Raw genomic sequence first — 23,853 nt, forward strand, 5'->3', positions numbered from 1 at the left:
AAGCAGAAAAAAAATCTGAATCTAATATGATGAAAAATGTAATTGCTGACAGAAATTCAGCCCTCGGTTTCTCCAATTAATGCACTGCAGGAAAGAAATTCAACCTCAAAATGTCACTTTATGTGCAGCCTTCACTGGTCACTCCCTCCCTGCAGCCTCTTTTTGTTTGAGTGAGGACGACACAGAGACACTTAACTCTGATGAGGACTGCTGCGACGAGTTTGTCTTTGCACGCAGCCCGTCAGCTTTCAGATCATGTTTCCACTCCCGTTGATTTGGATGGCGGGCACGAAGCAGCAGCACTAGTCAGCCATTAGAAGGTAATCACTGGAGAGGTGCTGGTTTGGATAGAATTAGAACAGACAGACATGTGTGATAAGGGATCTTTAATACTATGCCTGCATCCAGTTGTTGCTATGGCTGCCAATTTCAGACTATTATTAAGACATTTAGGGCGGAGGTGTTGGGTGATGTATTTCACTCACCCAGGATATAAGTGGTGAAGTGTTCCTGATTGAAAGTAACAATGACTTAATATTCACCTGGACAGGTTTTCCATTCTCTTTCAATATCAAAAATTGCCTTCAGTATTTATTATCCTTATTATACATTTTTCCTTACCTCTATGTCTCATATACTGGGGCTTGTACTGTATATACTTGCTGTGTGAGTGTGCTTGTATGCATGTGAATTTGGAGTAGGTTGGAGACATGCACATTTTCTCACATGCCAGTGTAGAAAATAGGATTGTAGTGCACGGTCATATACTGAGTAAATTGGATCCCCTATTGCTGTAGCTCAGCTTTCACATCATTTCAGCCTTGATGGCAATATTTGCAGTTTGAGTGCTTCAGTAGAGATTGCCAAACATAAGAGATAAGACACAGGTTAACTGGCTGGGTATGTGACTGTCATGCACCGATCTTCTTCTTTTTTTTTTTGCCAGACTTCATGCTCAGTGAGCTTTATGCAGCATTGCCTGGGGTCTACCTAGCCAAGCACTTGAACTGACAGAACCTTTGATGCATCAGTGCCCACACCCACACATACTCACTCTTTGTGTCTTTGTATTATTTTCCCTCCCTGCTTTTTATTCCAATTGACATGGGAAAAACCTCCTTCCTTTCCAGTGCTTTCAAAGAATGACTCAAATAATTCATCAATGACTGCCGCTCGTCTCCAAGCTTCGGTGGCGTTTTTTTTGTGAGCCGGCGTATTTTAAAGAAGCTACAGCAAGCCAGCAAGTCTAGACTCTTCGGTGCTTCTTCTCTGGAAGAATCAGCACAGTTGCTATTAAAAAAATAGAGATTCAGGCCTCAAGACTGTGTGTTGAGACAATAAGCCTCATTGATTTTGATTTTTCACACTTGAATGTGTGCTTTGAGACAATAAAACCATTGTTATGGCTGGAAAATCACCCTTATCATATGCACTTTATCAGTGCAATGGGGACATGTTTGTGTGGGATCGTAAAAGTACAGAATTGTTTTGACCGTACTGTTACCCACGTGATGGTTTGGCCTTTTTTTTTATCACCCTCTGCTTCTCTCTCTCTCTCTCTCTCTCTCTCTCTCTCTCTCTCTCTCTCTCTCTCTCTCTCTCTCTCTCTCTCTCTCTCTCTCAGTCATTGATTAGAAACTTTAACTAGACACCACCAGTCCTAGTGCATGATGCTTGAGGAAGAGTGATGCTAAGCTGCAAATGATTTCTGGTAAACTAACTTACTACCTACAGAAGTAACCAAGTGTTACGTCCAAAGGAAATCGGCGTGGTATTACCTTTCTGCATTATTTTCTAGGGTTATGGGTTACATTAGCAAAACACCTGTTCAAATCCTTCTGTTTTGTGAAAGTGAAGCACGCTGTTTGAAAATATGCTGCTTTTGTTTGCTTCTGAGAGGAGTCAAAGACCAAGCGTTTCAAAGATTGCTGTGAATTTCAATGGTAAATATGCTGCCGTTACCACTGTAAACTCTGTATGTGCAGTGCGAGAATGGAGAACTTGACAGGTGTAGCAGCACTAACTAAAGAGGGTGGGGCTTAGCAAAGGGTCGTTATGTACCTCACCAGGTGAGGGTGAGGTACATAACGACAGAACAATCTGGACGTGTGTGCAATGATGTCAGTGATTGATGGCATAGATACCCTTTCCTCTGGAAGGCCATATGTTGTTCTTTTTTGACTTTTCACTTTCAGCATTGCCACCTAGACTGTTGCTCTCTGTCGCTGTTGTTGCTCTTGATGACCATTTGCTTCTTGGGACAAATAAAGTAACGAGCCTGTCTTGTCTGTGTGTTACCAGTGTGATCCAGGACAAGTTCTGTGGCATCATCAACATCTGTGTTGAGGCGCTGCATGATGTCATGACAGAAGATCCTGAAACAGGCACCTTCAAAGAGTAAGTACGCATGTTTCTTTCTTATTGAAAACAAAGAAAAGAAGTGCAGAAATACTTCCAAATCACACAGTTCAAACCTTCTCGTTGTGCTTTTCACGAGCGAATGAAGTTTCTAATTGAACAAAAGCTCCAGTTGAATTACTTGTTTTGAAAGTCCTTCAAGCAGTAGCAACTGCAGATATGCTGCTGAAGCTTGAATTTGTCAAAAACAAACCTCTCAAGAAAGTTTTGAAGTGAATGATATGAAATCATATCAAAGCGATTCCTTGGTCATGGATCATGGCGCTGTGCTGAAGGGGCCAGAGTGGGAGTGCGGGACAGGACACATTTCTCTTATGAAATAATGGTCCGTGAAATGGACCAGAAACATTTGCTCACTGTGGAAGGAGACACAAACTCAGACCCTCTTTGACTCTGAACCTGCTCCATCACTCTCCCTCTGGCTCTCTATCCCAGTAGCATGGCGCTCATTTCTTAGTAGTTAGTTGTTAACTGACCTGCAGACACCTTTTCTCTGCGGTCAGAAACGCTTGGCACCCTCCCAAGAGGTCAGTGTAAATGTTTCGTTATTTGCCAGTGAGGCTTGAATTGTTTTGGTTTCCTGTTGTGCTTCCTAACACACAAAAACACATTTGTGGATGCACATTTCCTCTGAGTTTTATTCACTGTTTGTAAATGCAATCAAGTGAGACAGACAGCAGTGGGTATTGTAATCTTCCTGCCTGTATTTAGGAATTAAGTAAAGTTTCAAATAAACAGACTTTGCTTTTATTCCTCTGGTGTCATAAGAGGTTTAGAATTGTTCTCGCGTGGTGTGGAATAAGAATGAAAGTCCTCGCTCTGATGGATAAATTCAGTAAAATACCAGGCCAATTGGAAAGCCGAGTCAGCAGGGTGCTCAAGCGTTATTATAGAAATTCAATCACTTGTCTACTGACTACTATAAAAGAAATTAGAAGTTTTTGTACTGAACTGTACTGAACTGCACAGGACCAATGTGTAACATGTGGTTATCACCATAAAGCCAGTGGAATGAAGCGTAGGAATGGGAAATGTTTAAGCTGCTGAAGCCTTAAAAAGGAACAGATTCTTTTGGGCAGCAATAACAAGGATCATATTGTCACCTTTTTAGTTGATATAGCAAAATGTTCAAGCCAACAGTTGCATACATACGCAGCCAGTAGCAACATTTGGAACCATTTGGAGTTGTTTTTATGACCACCAGATGACTTTAAGTCCACTGTTCACGTTCGCTTAGCTCTGTTTTGAGCCGCCAACTCCTGAGGGAAATATCTGGCTCTTTAGCCGCTAAATGCTCCAATATGTTCACGAATGAGTCTCTGTGTCTGCTTGCCATTTGGTACTTTTCTACTAAAAACAGCTGCCTGCTGTGGCCGATAACGTCAATATTAAATCGCTGAGAGTGATCCAAACAGTAGACACTGCACTCCAAATTACTATGCATATGCCGTTTTTTTTTTTTTTTTTTTTTTTCCCATAAACAGTCAATATGGGTATGGATGTTTTTTTTTATCCTCATCAATTATATTATAGTGTGGATGTTTTTACAAGCAAAACTTCTGGCAACAGCTCTTTTCAATATTTTGAAATGGGCTGTATTTTAGAGGATTGTCCTAAATTATTATGCAAACCACAGTTTGAAAACATTCAAGAGGTCACAACGAGGTCAAAACAGAAATCTGTCATATTTATTGTGTGAACACCTCACTTTTCAAATATAAATGCAATTTAAATTTCAAAAAAAGAACCTTTCTGCCTATATTTCATTTAAGGATGCCAGTATTGGCTCCCACAGCTGCTGTTTTGGGGAATACTGCTGGCCACCCTCGTAGATCTTCACTCTGAACCTACTGCAAGTGTTCTGGAAGCTCTTCTGTTTTTGAGCATTGGTTGGGGTAATCAAACAGCTTTACACCACCTGCAAGCCTCTGGAGGATTCTGTATCCAAGGTTATTGGAACTCCAAGACGCTAGCAGCTTCAGATATCTGTTTGCTGCTCAACAGTGGTTTATAACTGCCCTTGTATCACAATTAATTTGCCTGACAGAAATGTTGCTTAATAAGCCTTCATCTGACTGAGTTTGTCTGTGCTCTCAATCACACTCAGATCTTTTAATAGTTTGTTGATCTCTGTGAGCATATTGCAAGATAGGAGAAATAAAATAGCCAAAACCTAAAAACTAAGTGAACTGAGATCATGCTGATGTGTGACTTGCATAATAATTTGGAACACACAGTCCATTTGTAAGCAGATTCTCTGAGGGTTCATCATGTTTTCATGTTGTTATGTGATACCTTATTATAAAAATGTTGGTTATAGCCACTTTTGAAGGATGTTCACCCCAAGTTGTTACTGAACTGCATTTTCAAAAATTATTATCTGGTCTCTCTGGACTTCATTTAAGTTGTTTTTTGTTATTTTGAATGTCATTAGTTAGAGTTTAAGTAGAATTTAGCAAAAATTTCTGATCACGAGTTGAAAATGCTGCTGGTCAAAGTCACAAAATGTGACATTCAAGACCCCGCTGTTATCTCGACTCACAATAACAATTAAATAATGAGGACAAATGAAATAAAGGACCGTACACAGACTTTGGATGGAGCACAATGGTTTTGCTTGTAATGCTCTCTGCATGCAGATGAACCAATATGAATAGCAGGCAGAGCTGTGCACCAGAGTGCTAGAGGGTTCAGCCTCTTTTTGTGTGGCTGTGTGTGTGCAGGCTGCCTGTTCTGAAATGGTCTCCTACTGTGCAGGTTTATGTGTGGTTATTAATATTGAGTTGAATATTATTGTGTTTGCAGCTGCATGCTGATGAGCCATTTTGAGGAGCCCAAGCTGAGTGATGATGAGGAGCCACCAACTGAGCAGGACAAGAGGAAGAAACTGGTCAGTCAAATACACATAGTGAAGATCTAATTTTGCAATCACTAAAGCCTTTTATTTTCTACAAATGGCCTCAATAATATAACGCTTTCTGTTCATTTCACTGAAGTGTCTTTCCTCTCCCTTTGTGGCATCCTTTATGCTAGACTGGCACTCATAATATGGACTAAAACACTCAACAAAAATAAACCTCACGATTTAGAGCCCAGTAAGCCAAATGTATTTCTCCAGTAAGCAGAGACAAAGGTGGTCACCTCATACACTTGTTAGTCACGTACCAATTCAGAGCCACCTCTCAGATTCAATAGCTACTACAGCTTTTCAGGCAGCGCACCACATAATCGCTCTCAGGTACAGCCCCTGGACACATGCACATGTCATAGCAGCATGCTTCAAGTCACTTTAGGTAAGCATGGATGTTGTTGAGTGCCTATAAATGGTCCCCAGGTGGGGGATGCATGCCAAATAAACAGTACAGTGATGCATGAGCATGCATGCTGTAGGAGGTTGCATTCCTCTACTGCTTGACGTCACGCTGTGGAAGCTCAGAAATTGTGACACCATGTATTGTAAAAACACTGTTTAATCATAATGTTGGTGTTTGTGTGTGGTCCTGTCCGAATGAGTGCCTGAGCAAAATTAAATTTATACACAAATTTAATTTCATTGGTGCTTGAATGAGGAAATACAGCTGTATTTACTTTCTAGTGCGACTTTGTGTGACTTTTTCCTCTGTGTGTGTGTGTGTGTGTGTGTGTGTGTGTGTGTGTGTGTGTGTGTGTGTGTGTGTGTGTGTGTGTGTGTGTGTGTGTGTGTGTGTGTGTGTGTGTGAGTATGTGTGTATTTGCTGGGCGGTATCCCAGTGCACTTATCACCTCAGCCCAGACCCTGGCTTTTTGCTCCAGGGAATAGAAAAGAGGAGACTTAAAGTCGCACCTCTCTCTGCCTCTTAATTCGTGTGGGTGTGTGTGCTTGGGGACGTGCATGACTGCGTGTGTGCGTGTGACGGGTGTGCCCACGTGAAACGCTTTTCAGTTTGAGGACAAGGTTAATAAGGAAGGAAACTTGTGGCGTTTTTGAACATTTCCTGACTTCAGTTTGCCTCTCATATGGCTTCCCTCCCTGGCATGTGTCTGCATGTCTGTGTAAAAGCATTTATGTGTATGAAAACGTGTATGTTTGTGTTAGTCTGAAGGAGCTGGTGACAGACTCTTTTCGTAAATAGTCCCCTTGAGCTGTCTGTTTGTGCATCAATCCCACATTTGAATGAATATACAATGTACACACACTGTGCACATGGCTGTCATGAATCAATCAACGCAACGTGGAATTTTGTGCTTAGGTTCGAATAAATCACATCCACAGTGCTTAATTGTATTTTAAGTGCACTTGCACACAGTGGCACCTTTGTCCACCATCTGGAAGGTTAGGTGTCTGTCATTCCCAGTCAGACAGCAGGTCTGAAACTGGCACTTGAGATGAAAGATGTCACCTCTCAGGGAAATAAGAAGCTTGAGCGAGTGTGGGAGGTGAAGCAATACCAAATAGACATAGAGGGATTCACCTTCATGCACAACACTGGTCTTACAACCAGCAGTGTTTTTTGCATAATGGAAATCGTAGGGCTCTCATTATTATGTTATTTTTGGGGGGGTATCCATCTGGAGCTGAGAAAACTGGCAGAGACAGAAGCTAAACCTCTACCTATGTACACACACTGCATAAAGTGTAATACCACACCCATCGTGGCCAGCTTCCTTTTTGCTTGCTGGTATATTCTGGCATGTTCCCCTCATTTGTCCTTGCCTTACCTTCTCACTATCTACTTGTTTAGCCTCCCCTCATCAAGCAGTCTCATCACAGCCTCTCTGCCTGCAGGTGATATTTGTATGATTATGCTAGATTGCAGGTGCCTGCAAGGAAGCAGCAGAATTTAATTCAACAAGACAAAACAGCACAAAGGATGAATCGAGTAAATACAATGAAAAATGAGAAATTACCATTATCACCGTTCCTCCAATCACACAATATTTTCCTCACCCTTCTACCTCTAGTTTATAGTTCTCATAGTAGCTTTTCATTTTAGTGTTGGTTAGTCTCTTTTGTGGTTTTTATGTTTGTTGTGTTTTTTTCTCCCCTCGTATGTCCTGTGTCACCTGTGACCTTTTCCCCGCTGGTAGTTATTACCTCATCTGGCATCTCTCACAAGACGCTGTGCCATATAATTTGCTTTTAAGATGACAGTGCTGCAGCTCAGCCTTTTCTCACAATCCTTTTTTTTCTTTCTTTTTTTTTCATGGGCTACAACATGAATGTTTCTTGGATAATGCTCTTTAAAGGCTACGACTTTGTCTTCATGCATATGTATGTAATTTATATTAAAATGGACCCTAGAAAAAAAAAGAAACTCTTTTGCTGACTATGTTAGAAACTAAGTGGTTTTAAATCTGTTTTGTGCTGCAAAGGCAGAAAGAAAATGAACAATTTGCAATTCTAATTGATGTTTTACTTCATTTTACTGCCTAAAAGGTGTTGTGTGTGGCAATGAGAATGTTATACGACAGTATAGGTAGTCATTCGACAAAGAAGGTTTTATTCGGAATTATTTTCATGAAGACGCTGATACTACAGGAATGGTGCCTGCTTTGTACACCACAGGTTAATGTTTCTCCAGTGTTGGTCCATGAGTCAAAAAAGTATTTTATTTACATTTTTTAACATGTTTTGGAGCATCACTAGATTGACAGGAAAAGAGTGAGAGATCTTTATTAAACTCTTTATCTTTATTTATTGTATACTGTGAGACATGTGTCACACTAGATGTTACTTAACTAAAAATTCATTAACCTGACTCTCAAAATTGACATTAGCTGTATTTATTGATGAGGCTGACATTCTGGTAATGGTGACAAATTACCACTGAGTCACATTATTGTAATGTTGACGCTAATGATGACTGGCAACCACTAAATGAAATTGTTAGCAGCTGTGTACTTAAAGGGTACGTACACTGTACTGTGTGTGAGTTGTGGGGCCATGTGGGACACTGACCAGCGCTCAGTGTAGCATGGACAGTGACAGTAGTCACAGCTAACCAGGCATGAGGAGCTACTGTTGGACACTTTGTATGTCTGCTGGAAAGACATGGAGTCTGGTGGAGGTTTGACTGTCACTGAAGCACATTTATGGCCCTTTGAGAGAGACGATGTGTAGTACCTGTTGTAACATGGCTAGCAGCACTGCTGTGAGAGGCTTTCTGGTTTGTGTGTCTATCAGCACATAGACATGCTGTTTCTCAAGGTTAGCATGACTTTTCATCAGCCCTAAATATCTTATTAAGCTCTAAATACAGCACAGTTATGAGCAGGTTGAAGCATTGTCTTTGCTGCCATTGAAGAGGAATGAATCTTGTTCATATACAACAGTTCCACAGATTTTCCACAGACTAGAACCTGCCCATGTCATGCTCAGAGTATAATATAGATGACTAATATTCCAGAAATGGGAACTAAAAATGGTTGTAGGACTCTGTCCTAACACATCCTATAAGCTCCTCATAACTTTTAGTGAGTCTTTGACTCATAAAGTGCTTTATTGTCCAATATGAAATGTCACCCAGATCATTTGGAATCCAAGTGAAACCTCTGAGTGAACCAGAAAGGTGTTATCAAAGGTGTTATAAAATATTATGCAGAGGGCAAAGTATCCTTTTGGTTTCATGCCCAGAAGTGAGAAGGTCATTTAACTGTAAAAAAAAAAAAAAAAAAAAAGAGTGGAAGAAGGAAATGGCTGCTAACTTTGAAAGGCTGTTGAGATCCCGTGGTGTCAGTGTGTCCGTCTAGCACTTGTCAGACAGGGTGTGTGCTTTTGTATGCACCGCTTTTTACTTTGTCCATGAGAGTCGTGACTTTAGATTTAATTTTCTGAAGCTGAAGAAATTGGCTGTTATAAGTGGATAATAAGTCAGATATTTTGAGTGTCATATTTGATAGTATGTCTTTGAAAATTTGACTTCAGCAAGTAATTTTCTTTGAAAAGCTCAGACTCAAAGTTTTAAAACTCAAACCAAAATCTGACTGAAATGATTCTTAAACACATTGTACAGGTGTGTGTGTTGGTGGAAGGGACTGATATTGTCGGATGTGGCTAGCAAGGTACTAGCTTCATTTATTTATCTGCTCTATCCCTGCACATTTATGCAAATCACAACTACACTTGAATTTGATGTGATAAAAGTGGAATGAAGGAGGCGCAAAAAATCTGAATGGTCATCCTTTGAATATGTGGGTTTGGTTTATCCTCGGATGTCCTGCACAGCTCAGTGTTTCTCTTGATCCATCATTCCATTCAGAGGCTGTCTTCAGCTCATTTTAAGATTTATACTCCCTGTGGGAGGAGAGGCAGCCTCACCATGACTGCCGTCATCTGATTTGTCCCTAAATTTAACTTGTCATGCTTTTCTGCGTTTAGAGGGGGGGTTTGTTTTGTGTTTTGGAAGCTGTTGACTGCTCCACTCTATCTTGTCTGGGATTTGTAAGGGTCCCTCACTTTGATCTGAGTGTTCCAGGCAGCTAGACCAGGCTAACTGATGCTGTGTTTGGGCCTCGGTACATAATGTATCATTTGATTCTTGTGCTTCATCTACAAGGCCAACACCATCAAACAAGAAGAAGGATAGGCGACATCAAAGACTTTCTCCACTGGATACTAATGACATGGGCTCCGTCTGTTGCGCTGTAGTGGCACACACCCACTCGAGCCTATTCTATTTGTTTTTTATTTTTTTAAATGCACTAATATACATGCACGGCACATACACCAGGTTATTGTGCTGCTTTTGTGTGAGTAGGTGCCAGTGACTGATTAGTCTCTAATATAAAAGCAGAAGACAAAGGTGCCCCATTACATGCAATTGTGCTGGAAAAATGGGATATAATGAGGGGGCGGTTTGCTGAACGTGATCATTGAATAGTGATAGAGGCCAGATATGGTATCATGTAGTGAATCATGGCCAAACATGGCTCAAATTCAAGCTCTTGTGCTGCATTGTGGTTTACACTGTTTACATGTAAATTAGAAGGCAGGTCTCAACAGATTTAGATTTGAATCAAGCAATAATAAACCAACATCTAATCGTGTCCCTCACACCTTTAGTGGTATCTACTGCAGCCATGCAGATACTCTCATTGGTATTATAAGTATTGAGAAATGGGTCTCTGAAACTTCTCATGCTGCCCTGTTACGATGTTGAAAAGTGGGGAAAAAACACAGAAAAATGACCTTTTTGAAACCTCAAAAGCAGCATGTAATTCCAAATACAATATTTATTTTACTTTGGATAATCCGCAGGCCTTGCAGTGAATTATATCCTTATTATGTAAATTATCCTGTGTAACCAGGAAGTTTTTTCTAGGAAGCCACATTGATTTTTCAACATTTTCAGCAAGTATCCCAAACCTAACATAGTTCATTACCACCAGGCTGAATTTCCATCCATATAGACTATTCTCAAAAACCACCTTGTACTATTTGTAATAGGGTCAATTAAAAGTTGTTAGTGGTGACAACTTGACACTTCCTGTACCTAACCCACCATAATTCAGGTTGTACTGGTTGCACAGCTCCAAATCAACCTTAAAATCAGATTTTATTTGAGTGAGTAGTTCCACAGATCAACTGAAGGTGTGGAGGCCACCAAGTCTTGGCATTAAACTTTGTGCCCCTCAGAGACATTTCTTCTAATGGTTCATTATACCACAGCTATAATGCAGCATCCCGCCTGCATACCCTCATTTTATAAGTCCCATTTGTTGTAATCTGTTTATTGTTTAAGTGGTTTCGATTTATTTGAACAGAATGCTCGAATTAGTCATTTATTGCATTTGCTCAGGATGTGTAACTGATGATTTTTTCGTTCCAGGCTATTAGGCTAATGAGTTGGTTTTCAGAAGTGCGTCTTTCTGCGATTGATATTGGTAATAGCGGGTACATATGATATGATAAACATTAGGCTCACAGTTAGAAGAGTTGTTTTCAGATTTAAAGGTGGTCATGCTAATTTTGAATGTAATAAAAATAATCTATACTCATGCAGCTCAGCTCAGACAAACAGGTACAGGAATAAGTGTGTGAGAGGTTGAGTAAAATACTTTGTCCATGTGTTGACTTAATGACATTTTTTCAGTCTAAATTAAGCGCGTTCAGGGCCATTTTTAAGCAAAGTTGAAGAAAACAAATATGTGATGCATGCAGAGAAAAACATTTCATGCAGTCAAATAAAGAAACATTCATTGCATTATGGTATAAAAATACAGTTTTTCTTGTTCCCAATGTCTCAGAATCAGCCGCGTCAAACTTGAGCATAAGACAGCTAATATTCAACTTAATTTTTTTTTTGATACTATAATTTTCTTGCAAAATGAACAAGAATTTGAGCAAAGTTTCCAAAGAATGAGAATCAGATTTTCCATAATCTAAGCAATACCCAACTCTAGTGTGGAGTACGGAGCATTGCGTCCCCCCGGTAATCAAGGTGGGGCATAAGTAAAAACTCCAATCGGAGGAGCTCCTCCAGTCAAGCTTTTGCTGATTGAATGCGGCTTTGAAAGGGCATCCCATTAAATGTGCATGCTTAGAAAATTAAGAAGAGGATGATAACGAATTTGACTATTACATTGTTGCCCCATGGCTGTTATTGCTCTGAGTGGCTGGAAAATATTTCTTCAGCGCTTATTAATTAGTCATGAAAATGTCCCTTCTTTTTCATTATTGTGTGTAGATTAGCAATAAAATGTGATTTAGTTTCCTTAAACGACAATTATATTAAATATGCATGCTTTGATGTTTAAGAAAGGAAATGATAGAAAATGATACCTATTACATTATTACCCAGTGGCTGTCATTGCTCAGAGTGAACTGAAAATGCTTTTTGATGCTGCCGATAAATAATGAAATTGTTTTTGTCATTCAACACATTTTCATTATTTCATTTTAATGAACAATCAAACTGACACCAGAGGTCCTCTAGAGGTATATATTTATAGGAAATGAGTTTCGTTGTGTTATCAATTCACTCTGCGCCACACAAAGCATTTGCAATGACGACTTGCCATTCTTGCTTTATTATTGCTCCTAGTCTCAACCAGACCATCAGTGTCAGCATAATTTGGTTTTGTTGAATAACAGACCTCTCTGACAGTGTTATTTTGCTGCACAAGATATAAAGATTCGCCTTTGTGCGGCTTAAGGCGTACAGAACTATCAAAATTAGTTTCCATCCCTGTTGTTTCTCAGGTTTAGAGCCATTCGTCCATGAGAGTACTGGGAGTTGTAGGTTCTTAGAGTGTCAGGACTGCAAATATGTTGCAATCTACCACTCTTTGAATTAACCAGAAATTAAACGCAGCAGGTAAAGCATGATAATATGGTTTCTCAAAGATGCCGGATATTACATGAACGGTGTTTGAAGCTTGTATCTCAATTATGAAGGTTTGAGGCTGGCATTGTGGTTCTGTCAGTATAGTCAGATTGAATTCCACTCTGAAGAAATGGGATTAATATGTAAACACTATATAACAGTGTTTGCAAAATGTTACTGACTCGTCTTTTTCGTGTGTTATTTTTTGAACTGAATCACTGAAGACGATGATTTTTAAGAAGATATGTTTCAGTGCCAAAGTAAAAGCAAATCTACAGATTGGTTTACTGTGAATTAAATACACAAATGAGTGTCCCAGGGAGAACAGGAAGCGAGGTACAGTGCAGTTCTTCCTGTTCTGTTTTCATGGCCATGACAGCTTTTTTCCTCATAGTGATATAGACCTTTGTCACAGCAGCCATTTTGAGTTGTCATAGAAGAAAAAGCACAGGGGTAATTAATAGCCAAAAGTGGAATGCAGCCATCACTAATGTTATTAAATACACGTTGCTGCTTTTCCTGCCAAAGGTATCAGCCATGAAAAGGTCTATCAAAAGGCCACGCACAACCGTGGTAAACCCTTATTCTAGCTGATTATATATCCTCTCAGCACTTGAGGGTGTGTGCAGACTGCACTTTATTGACATCTCCCTGACTCGCCTTTAGGTTTGTTGCACCTGCTTGAGCAGGACAGATTACATCTTTATCATTGTTAGAGTGCATGAAGCCCATGTAATTCCATCACTGCTCTGCCCATCAGCATCTAAACAAGAGTGCAACCTGCTCTTACAAAGAGCAGCTAGGCTAGATATTAAAATGTATGGCATGCACCACAGATGAAGCTAGAATCATTTTGCCCACTTGCACCCCTGCCTGTCTTTGTGTTGCAGCTGTGCAGATCAGATGATGATGCAGCCAAAATTGTGTTTAGTATTTTCACCTGTCAGCTCCTTGGATTTATTGGGAGCTAATTAGTCTGATTCAAGGCATGAGAATAATTGATCTCTGGTCTGACAATTCAGTTGTTAAATTGATCTTAATGCATCTTAATTACCAGTGTGATGCTTATTCATTCTGCATTTGGCTCATTTCAGTGGAAACCAATCTATGTGACTGGTTTCTGGGAGAGTCGAAAAATGCTCCCTGCATTTTCTCATGCTCAACCGCATTCACTCAAAATTCAGGGCTTGTCAGACAAGTGACAGAGTGATTGACTTTTTGGTCTTTGCTCAGGGCAGGTGCATTAATTAATCAAATAAGGCATTAACCTTGATTGACTGAGAGCAAATGTTGGTCTACAGTACATCAGCCCTTGGCATATTTCTGGCAGTTCAACAGTATTGCCTGAATAGTGATTCCAAGCATGCAGTGCTCTCTTGATGCTGTTTGCAAAGCCATCATTATGCCATCTTGCGTGAAGCTCGGAGTGGAGAATGAACTGACCCATTAATGTAATTATTTAAGTATTGAGCTGTAAGTCTGGCAAATGCACAACAGATGCTGGCAAAGCAGAGAGCCCACAGAGTGTGAGGTGTCCAGCACAATATAGCAAATTCTGAACGGACAGTTTGCAAGCAGCCCAAACTTTTAACTCAACTATAAAGATTACTTGTCACGCTTTGGACAACACTGGATTGTGTAGCTCAAATTTGTCAAGACAGTTAATAATGAGTTTAAGTTAGACTGACTCAGGTGCTCACTTGACTTTGCACATGCATTTGATAAGCATTGCTTTGTGCACCAAAGGTGTATTTTACAGCCAGCAGCCCTCACTGAAGACAGTATGCTGCAGATGTCCCTTCACAATATGTTGCACTGCAGTCAGAGAAGTCAAAGCAAAAGCATCTGAAGTCTTACCTTTTTTTTTTAATGTTCTTTAATGCTTGATATTTCTCTGTCTGGGTCATGACTTCAGATTTGGCAAAACTCTGAGATTTGCACACACACTTTATTGCACATTGCTCTGACCCAAAATGGACCTCAGGAAGCCTATAGCTACTTCTGCACTGGTTGTCCAGTAGAGCCAGGACTGGCTCATGGTTGTTTAATACCTCTTAAAGAACTGCTGTACCACAACATAGCCGGTTTTGGAGGGATTTTCATTTCAAGTCGTGTTTTACTAAGCTATCTGATTATATAAGACTGACTAATACAGTAAGATTCTCTCTGGGAAATGAGCTGGCAGCTACAGAGCCTCGGAGTGGCCGTAGAAAGAAAAAAATATATTGAGTAGGGACGCACCAATCCAATATTGATCCAAAACTGACCCAAAGAGCCGGATCAGGTATCGGTAACAATGGGGCCGATCTATGGATCTGTAGTGTTTTGCTAAAACACAACTGGGGTCGAGAAATGTAACAGACACTTCAGTAATGGTTTGAAACTGCAAACCAGCACAAAAATGTCAATTAATCAATCTAATCAATCTAATCCACCAACCAACATTTAATTTAATGAGAAATCTTAGTTAATTTCTCATTCCCACATCTCCCACTAAAATAGTGCAGCTAACCAGCAGAGGCTGGTAGGCAGTTGACTCATTCAGTCTAAAGACACATTAGGAATTGTTAATATGTTGTATTTTACAATGGGAGTTTGGTGTTATATTCCTGCTAAACTATGATCAATTCTGACATTCATTGACTATGGTTAGCTATTGGTTTGATTAACGGTTTACAATCTAATAATGTGTGTTTATATTGATAATCGATGGTGGCAGATCAGGCTAATTATCAGCTAATTGTGCTGTTTCTCATGGCAGTATGCGGTAAACGGTTTCCCTTTGTGTGATTATTTTTAAACCACTTTCCTAAACATGATGTGCTTGGCGGTGTTATTAGTGACCCCTGATGAAACTTGACAGCTCAGCATGCTCTTTTTTTAGCTTCCTTTCACATTTATTCCCCCAGAAACAGCTAGTATTTCTCTGTATAATGTGACCTCCTCTTTCTGTCAGCTGCTGCTTGTCTGCAGTGTATCTAGTGACAAGAAGAGACGAGCAGTAGTTTCTCATCAGTGTGTTTAATGTTTAATGTGGAAAAAAAGTCATTTTTGTACAGCTTTTATGATCTCAAATGCTAATAGTTGCAGGGATGTTGAAAGTTGTTCACATTAATCGTGATCACCCTTAGCCCATTCTAGATGTTATTTTATCAATGAAATAACAATAATTATATATATAATGATAATAATAACAATTTAATTAACTAGTAAAAGCTCATTGCTTCAATAAACTCTCAGTAGTGCAGCCACATTGACAGTAGTGAGTTTGTTGAAGACTTTGTGGCTTCGCCTGAGCGTGAGATTGTCCTCAGACCGTGTTACCTGCTGCGTTCAAGTTGCACATGGAGGCTGTCCTGCAGAGGGTCTCTTTGATAAACAATTACGTTGTGTGTTATCACCTTAGTGGACATTCTTAAAATTTAGAATATTTTCTTATTGAACTGTTGAATTTTCACTCATCCACCATATGACTAGACACTCTTTCTGATGGGAAAAAAAATGCAAACAGATTTCACAGGGCCCTATGATAACTGCACAAAAACACAACTTTCTAAATGTATTCTCTGATTTTGTTGAAACTGACATGTTTCAGGGAGAAAATATTTTGTGATTTTGCCTCTGCTGTCCTCTGGCAGCTCTGCCTCAACTCTCACTGATTTACTGAGTTTCTTGATGGACCGATAGCTTCACCAACTGCTGCTAACTGTCGCTGCCATTAGCTAGTTAGCTCAGTTAGCCATGTAGCTATCAGTTAATCACTTTTGTATATAGTCATCAGTTGTGTACTGCACAAGAATTAGTAAGTAATTCACATCATTTGAACTGGGCACATCCAATGGTCCTATTAAATAAAGACAAAGATTTAAATTTAGATTGAGATTTAGATTTAGATTTAGGTCAACTTGTAAAAGATACTATATGTTTGCAAAGCTCAAATTACCATGTTGTAAACTGAAGTGAATCAATTTAGCACCAAGATGGTTGGTTAATAAATCATATTTTTTCTTTCACTAAGAATTGAAAATCTTTGTAGTAAAGTTACTCTTCCTCAGTCTCAGTGTTTTCTCTTTTCTGTACTTTCCCACATTGTCACTATGACACTTTAAAAACTTCCAAACTGCAGAAGTCGCTGACTGCATCCCTCCACTCCTGAGTGCCATCTTACAGTTGCATAAACAGGTCTTTCAGTGCCTGCCAGATGGCACAGCAGATTTCAGACAGGATGTTGTGTATCACAGTTTGGACCCGGCTTGTTGCTCAAAGCCCTGGTTGCATGAGTCCTCCGAGTCGCAGCCAGCCTCTCAATCTGCAAGAGCACTGTGTTGGTTTGCACATCAAAAAACTTATTTTAAGTTTCCAGAATTGTTTATCGGCCTTTATTTGTTGCAATCAAGAATTCCTACAGCTTATTCAGAGTCTTTGTAGACTTCCTTGTAGCCTTCTCAGCTTCTGTCCTTCTTAACACGAATGCTAACTTTTTGAGGGTGGTCTCTGCTCGAGGCAGATTTATAGCTTTCTCATGTTGTCACTTGTTTTTGTGATATTTGCTTTTGTGTGAGTTTGTGTACATGCATGCCTGCACCTAAAGGTATGGTTTTGGTAATATACACTCTCATGACAGACTGAAGGGCTCTTGCATTTCCGCCCTCTAGTACAGTACTAATTAGGGTATTAAAATTTGTTCTGCCTCATTTAGTGAGGAAAATTACTGCAATCAAGTTCTAATCCTCCCTCTAAGTCAAGAGACCATGAACTAATGAAACCCCAGAACAGGAAAGTGAAGTCTGTGTTTGGGGGCGACAGTTTGCGTAATCTCTTTCTGCTCTCGCCCTTGTTGCTGTACGACTGTTGCTCTGACCTCTCCTGTCTTATTCTTTTTAAATTCCACTTGGGTCTATCTTCATGACTATTTAATGCTGCTGTCTATTTTTTGTATGGCTAATCAATCAATCCCTGAATATAATAATATAACACTGACGAATGTACATGACCTTATCTCTCAGCTCACTCGTCTGTCTTGCTCTGTTTGCTTTCTCTTCTGTTTGGTCAGTGCTGCTTAGAGCCCACCTGTGATTCAGACCATGTCCACACAAGTGTGAATACATTTGAAAATGTTTACACATTGAAATACTTCACATCCCCACAAACATTTTCAGAGCATTTTTGAAAAGTTTGCAAATAACACTGAAACACCGCAACAAAGGAATCGTTGGAAGATTGGGTGTTTCGACAAACATGGCTGGTTATTGGCTTGGTCTTACCAGAGTAAAGCTTTGTTCTGTTGCCTCCAACTGTGCAATTGCCTGTTCTGTGTTTCATTATAACCAATCACAAAATGACAGCTGTTGTCACTGGCATATCCTTGTGCCTTTTTAAGGGGTCTTTCTGTCTTCTTTTCTGAACACTCAACTGCACAAACAATAAAAATTGTACTCGCAAAAAAGTGGTAAAACCACGATTATTCAAATCACTGTTTTGCTCTTGTGCAGCAGAAACACTGTCGATGACACGACCTGTATTGTGGTTTACATTATTTGGTCCTTTGGTCATGTCTGTAAAAGGTTGACCGTTATACTTGAGCTTTTTTGGAGCACTGGAATCCACATTATAATGCAGAACGAGCTTTTTCATCACGTATTCACTTTGGAGGGAATGTTTATAAAGATCACTGGTGGAAAATGCATCTATAAAATGGATGGAACAACACAACGAAACACTAAATTTAACAAGAGCTGACCAATAAGGTGTTTTTCTGCCCTCACCTTACTGCAGCGATGAAGATGTGTACTACAAAGCGTGTTAGTACACTGTGACATCAGTTGCTTGTGATTGTGGTGAGATCTTTGCAGGCAGTCCTGCAGTTCTTTCATACCATTCTGACTAAGTGTGTACATAGTAATGGTGTAAGGTCCCCAGAGCTACTTCCTACCAGCATCCCTCACATTTAAATCTCTTCCTCATGTCCTGATGAGCTAAGCCATTGATTGGGTCTAGACTAAGTCATTTAACATCCTGACAGTATTGACCCGACAGGGCATTTACATCGACACGTCACTGTGAGGCTAAAAGCGCACAAATCTTTCTCTGTGTCTTTTCATAGAAAACATACTTTCCTTTCTGCCTCTCTGAATTCCCCACAGAGACACATACACACAAAATTTCATTTGCCCAAAACATGCCTGTGTGGTGAAATTAGTTTAAATTGCAATCATTTAAATAATCATGGACTTATAAATTAATCTAGTTTATAATTGGGTCTATTTAGAAGCTCTGTAATGCAGTCATGACGTTAATGGTGCTTAATGTGATTTGGATTCATTATAAAGGGAAACTCCACCACTTTCACAGATTAGGCTGCTGGCCATAGTGAGTATTAGTCAGCCTGTGAAAACATTTGTATAATGACCCAAGTGATGAGCTGCATGGGTGCAGCTTTATGCATCAGGTTGATGCATCAGGTTGATGCATAAAGGTCCATCCATTTTCTGAACAGGAATTCCTGTTCGTGGCTCGGCTGGTATAATGACAGTAAACTGAATTGGATAGAGGCGTGTTCAGTCGGTGTTGGAGGTGTTTTCCCATGTCACTGATTCAATATGTGATATCATGGACAGGATCTTAAAGCGCAGCCAGTGGGAGGAGGATGTCCGGTTTGGGGGCTTTTTGTAGATGATGTGGTGCTGCTGGCTTCATCAGACTGTCACCTTCAGCACGCACTGGGGCATTTTCCAGCGCAGTGTTTAAGCGGTTGGGATAAGAATCAGTGCCTCCAAATTTCAGGCATTTGATCAGGGTGCTTCCTGGTTTCCTAGAGGAGGTTGAAATACAGTGCTTACTTTAAATTGAATTTTTAGATATCGATCGCTGAATGTATTTTTTCTGTCTGGTTGAGCGCTAATCAGTGAGTTCATCTGGTATCTCTTGTGAATGTATGTGGTTTTGTGCAGCAGCCCTCCACTGAGAAGTTCCTGTGAAATGTTGATTTCAGTGTGCATCTTGGGCTGAAAAGACTGTACTGCATTTTATGAGAGGGAGCGAAAGACTGACTGGTCCCAGGGTAAGAGGTTTCTCAGCCAAGATACCGCACAGTCTGTTTCTGTTTTATGAGTGAAAAGAGTGTGTGGTGGGCAGCACAGTGTTGGAATTTAATTGCTCTCCCGCTGAATGTGAATAATGAAGCATCTCAGAGTTTTTATTAGCCACAGTAAAGATGAAGTTACGCTTTAAGAGCTGCGTCAGGTGGGAATATCAGGTTGGAGATTTTTGTGCGATCACCCTTAAATTCATATTCCTTACATTTTATAAATATGTATTTATGTTTATATCCCTGATATTTTATGTATGTATGTAGAAGTATGTCGATGTCCTTCAATTACGGCAGTGTGAGCAGGTTCAACAGGTGATGGCTGATATTTGCAGGAGTTGTAATGGGAGAACCCTGAGGTAACAGGATTAATGTCAGACTCGGATATTTCAGAAGACCCATCCCCGCCAGGCCAGTGCAACTCTGCCAAAACATACACACATATGCAGAGACTTTCACTCTCATGCATAATATCCATTAGCCACACACTCACATATGCGTCCATGAATACTGCAACAAGTCTGTTATGAACAATCCTTTGTGTGTGTTATTGGTGGTCCTTTAGAATCACGGTAACAATAGAACAGACCAAAACTGGTCACGAGTATACACAGTTTTAAAAGGTTCAAACATTTCCTGAAACAGCTCTGCATTGTGGTTTTTACCAGTTGTTACTCAAACAGGAGTGTATATGGCATTTGTTGGGGACTGTTTTCATCTGTGGATTTGGCGCTCTTTGTGAGTGATGATGCACATGGGACGGACTCAAAGTAAATTTTACTGCCCGTATTCATGGTTTCTATAGTAGAGAATAACTCCCTTTTACATCCACAAAAAAGCAATGCAACACATTAAAGGAAAGGGCAAACTCCAGCAGCAACAGCATAATATATGTCCTCTTTAAGCCAGCAAACCTACGTGCACAATACTGGACTCTAATTTTGAGGTGGAGAGGGGATACTGTGATTAAAATGATCATTTCAAAGCCAACTATCTTGGCTAAATTTTAATCTTCTCCAGCCATCAGTAGGTTTAATTCACAGACAATAGAACATGCTTAGCCTGCCAGTAAAGGCAGGGATGTCTATGGTTAACCGTGAAGCAGTTAACAATATTATTGACCAGTTACGCATATTGAGCCATATGTTAATTTGCACGCACACACAGTGTAATCCCCGTCCGTCTGAGGCCATCACCCAGTTGGCGTGCCGTATGATTGAGACAGACAAGCTGGCAATCAGTTTTGTAAACGACAAGGCATTCAAAGAGCTAGTTCACTACCTGGAGCATGAGTATGTTACGCCATCAAGAGCTACTGTGACTGAATAAACTGAACAACACTGAGAACAGAAAATGATAGAGTCTGGTGACTTTGGCAAGAGCAATATCGTGACCGTTTCTGGTTAAACTAAAAGGATCTTACTCTTTAATGAAAAGGTCTCTGTAGTGATCCTTGCCATAATTTTGTCTGACAATAACAATGTGAGCCTGTCAGGGGCAACACCAAACACTTTTAGTGGACGTACATTGATGGTGCGTAAATGGCTGGAGGGATTGTATTACATTACAATCTGTTTTGTGGCTGCTGGCTGCAGCACTCTCACTCAATATTGAACCAGTGTCAGAAAGTGGTCTCCCCTTAAGTCATCTAAGACACAAAAACATGGGAAAATAGACTCCATGAACACAGGTAAGATTTGACTGGGATTTTTCCCCTCAGTCTGGGAAATCTTCCACTGATTGGGAGATGCAGTCTAGCGTGCTTTACAGCTCATAATTAACTGGTAGTTACTGGCGAATGGCTGTCGGCTATCGATTGCGAAATTAACTGAAACAGACATCCCCACTTCAAGGCTAAATTGCACATTATTGGCATGGAGTTGTGAAGCCGTGTGCCTCCTCAATGCAGTTGTTGGTGCAACAACCTTCGTCATAGAAGAAATAAAAGTATCACACAATACCTGCCAAGATAATTCACTGTGGAAAGAAGCTATTGCTGATAAATCGTAAATGTACTGCATTTATATAGCACGTAGTAGTCTACTTTACAACACATGGTACATGAGATGGCATCGGAAGCAATTTCAGTTTCAATATTTTAGCCAAGGACATTCCGACATGCAGACTGGGGGAGCTGGGGATTGAACAATTGACCTTCTGATTGGTGGGTGACCCAATTTACCTCCTGAGCCAAAGCCGCCCCAAGACATTTTCCATCACAGAAGAGTGACCAGCAGAGGGCTTTGAATGCTTTCTGACTGACCAAGGTGACCGGTGCTACCTTGATTTTAAATTAAATACTTTTTTGATTTATGGTCAGTGCATTTACTTTGAGAAATGTTGGAAGAATTTTTATTTTAGGAGATGCTCTATGTTCAGTAGTTATCTAGTTAAACATGACTAACGAGGTTTAAGAATTTAGAAATGTAGAAGAAATATCAGCCATATTTGGCTGGAGTTAATTGATATGATCTAGCTCACACCGCAGGAAAAGAGCAGGAGAAAAGAACAGTCTGACCCAGTATCTGCTCTATGTCAAGTAACACTGGAGAAATGGATGTGCAGACAGCGTGGTAACCATGGCATCCATGTTTGACAGCAGCAGGTTTTATAGGTCATAGTATCATTCAATTAGGGTATTGATTTATTGATTTGTGCGTAAGAGAAACAAGTCACTTTACAAGACATAAATAGAAACCCTAGACAGCATGATTCTGGCTCTTTGAAATATTATTTACCACGTTTGATTGGTGCTTTGGATGTGTTTAGAGTTTTTTAAGTCTTGCTAGAATTAACATCAGGCCAAATATGTGATGATGAACACTTGCTGCACAGCTGTGTTGACACAATTTGGCTTTGAACTATGGATTGTATAATATAAAGTGAACAGAGCCATTGCACCATCACCCATTGTTTTGTGGACTACTGTTTTGAATTTTCAAGTTTGGCATTATGGCTGTCCCCATTTTGACTTTTTTTTTTGTTTTGTTTTGTTTTTGGAGCCAGTAGTGACCATATTTTAATGAGAGGGTGGAGCTGGGGAGGATACACATGCTACTGAGTAATGGAGGCGACTTGTCAATCACAAGGTAGCCATGTGTTAAAGCATACTATGCTGAATCATTTATTTTAGTCTGAATGGGACCATAATTTACAAAATTAACATTATGCTGTATTGAAGAAACACGAAACTGCCAATTGACAAGCTCATTCAATTCATAAACTTATTAAGAAAATGTTTACTGAGGTAATAAATCAGGTGAGAAGTATGTTCTCATAAGCTTATATGCAATCAGACTTCTTTTTGCAAACTCCTCCTGGTCAAGGTTTAAGGCACCTCAGCACCGGCTGTGCGTCACTTCACCAATGCTTGGGTTAGTGTTTCCACCAAGATGCACAGCTTTGTTGTCTTGACAGTCAGAAAGGTGCACATATACAATGACTGAGTAAATATGAGAAAAGTCCACTGAGCGACAGGAAGGCTCTTACTTAAGTTGTGCCTGTAGGCAACTGCTGAAGTACAAGAAGAAGACCAATTCTTGTTCACTCCTTCACCAAAACAGAAATCGACATTAATCAAAGAGAGCTTGTTAATTTCTTGAAATAATGGATGAGACAATGGATAGAGAGATGAGGCCAGAACTGCAGGTGAACTGTGGCTCTGCACTTCAGTGGATCCTAGAACAGCTACTCTCATTCAAAGCACAGCACACAGTACTTTGGCATTTGTGCTCTGTTTTGAGGCAGATTCCTTTTTATTATTATTCCTCCCACTCGCTCGGGTGATGTCAGCATCAACATTCCAGTTGTAAATATCATGGTTTAAAATGATTGTAATGAGAGTGACAAGCAGTGACTGGTCCATCATTACCACACACCGTATGATTTTATCTCCTGACTGACTCCGACTGAACAACTAAGCTTCACACCAAAATTAAAAAAAAAGAAAAAAAAAAGAGAGAGAGAGAGAGAGAGAGATTGTCAAGCAGCAGTTGGATTAATTGTCTTACATAAGCATGAAACTATTACAGCATGTGTTGAGAA

The 23,853-nt window shown here is 40.0% G+C and overlaps 1 protein-coding gene across 1 annotated transcript in view; it reads left to right on the forward strand.

The window, feature by feature from the left end:
- Positions 1 to 23,853, forward strand: part of ipo11 (importin 11) — a 115,002-nt gene that overhangs the window by 85,469 nt on the left and 5,680 nt on the right. The window contains exons 28-29 of the mRNA XM_070964721.1: positions 2,302 to 2,397; positions 5,224 to 5,308. Of these exons, the coding sequence (XP_070820822.1) occupies positions 2,302 to 2,397; positions 5,224 to 5,308 (181 nt within the window). The remainder of the gene's footprint in view (positions 1 to 2,301; positions 2,398 to 5,223; positions 5,309 to 23,853) is intronic.

The sequence above is a fragment of the Chaetodon trifascialis genome, chromosome 6 (genome assembly GCF_039877785.1).
Source record: "Chaetodon trifascialis isolate fChaTrf1 chromosome 6, fChaTrf1.hap1, whole genome shotgun sequence".
In the NCBI taxonomy this organism is placed as follows: Eukaryota; Metazoa; Chordata; class Actinopteri; order Chaetodontiformes; family Chaetodontidae; genus Chaetodon; species Chaetodon trifascialis.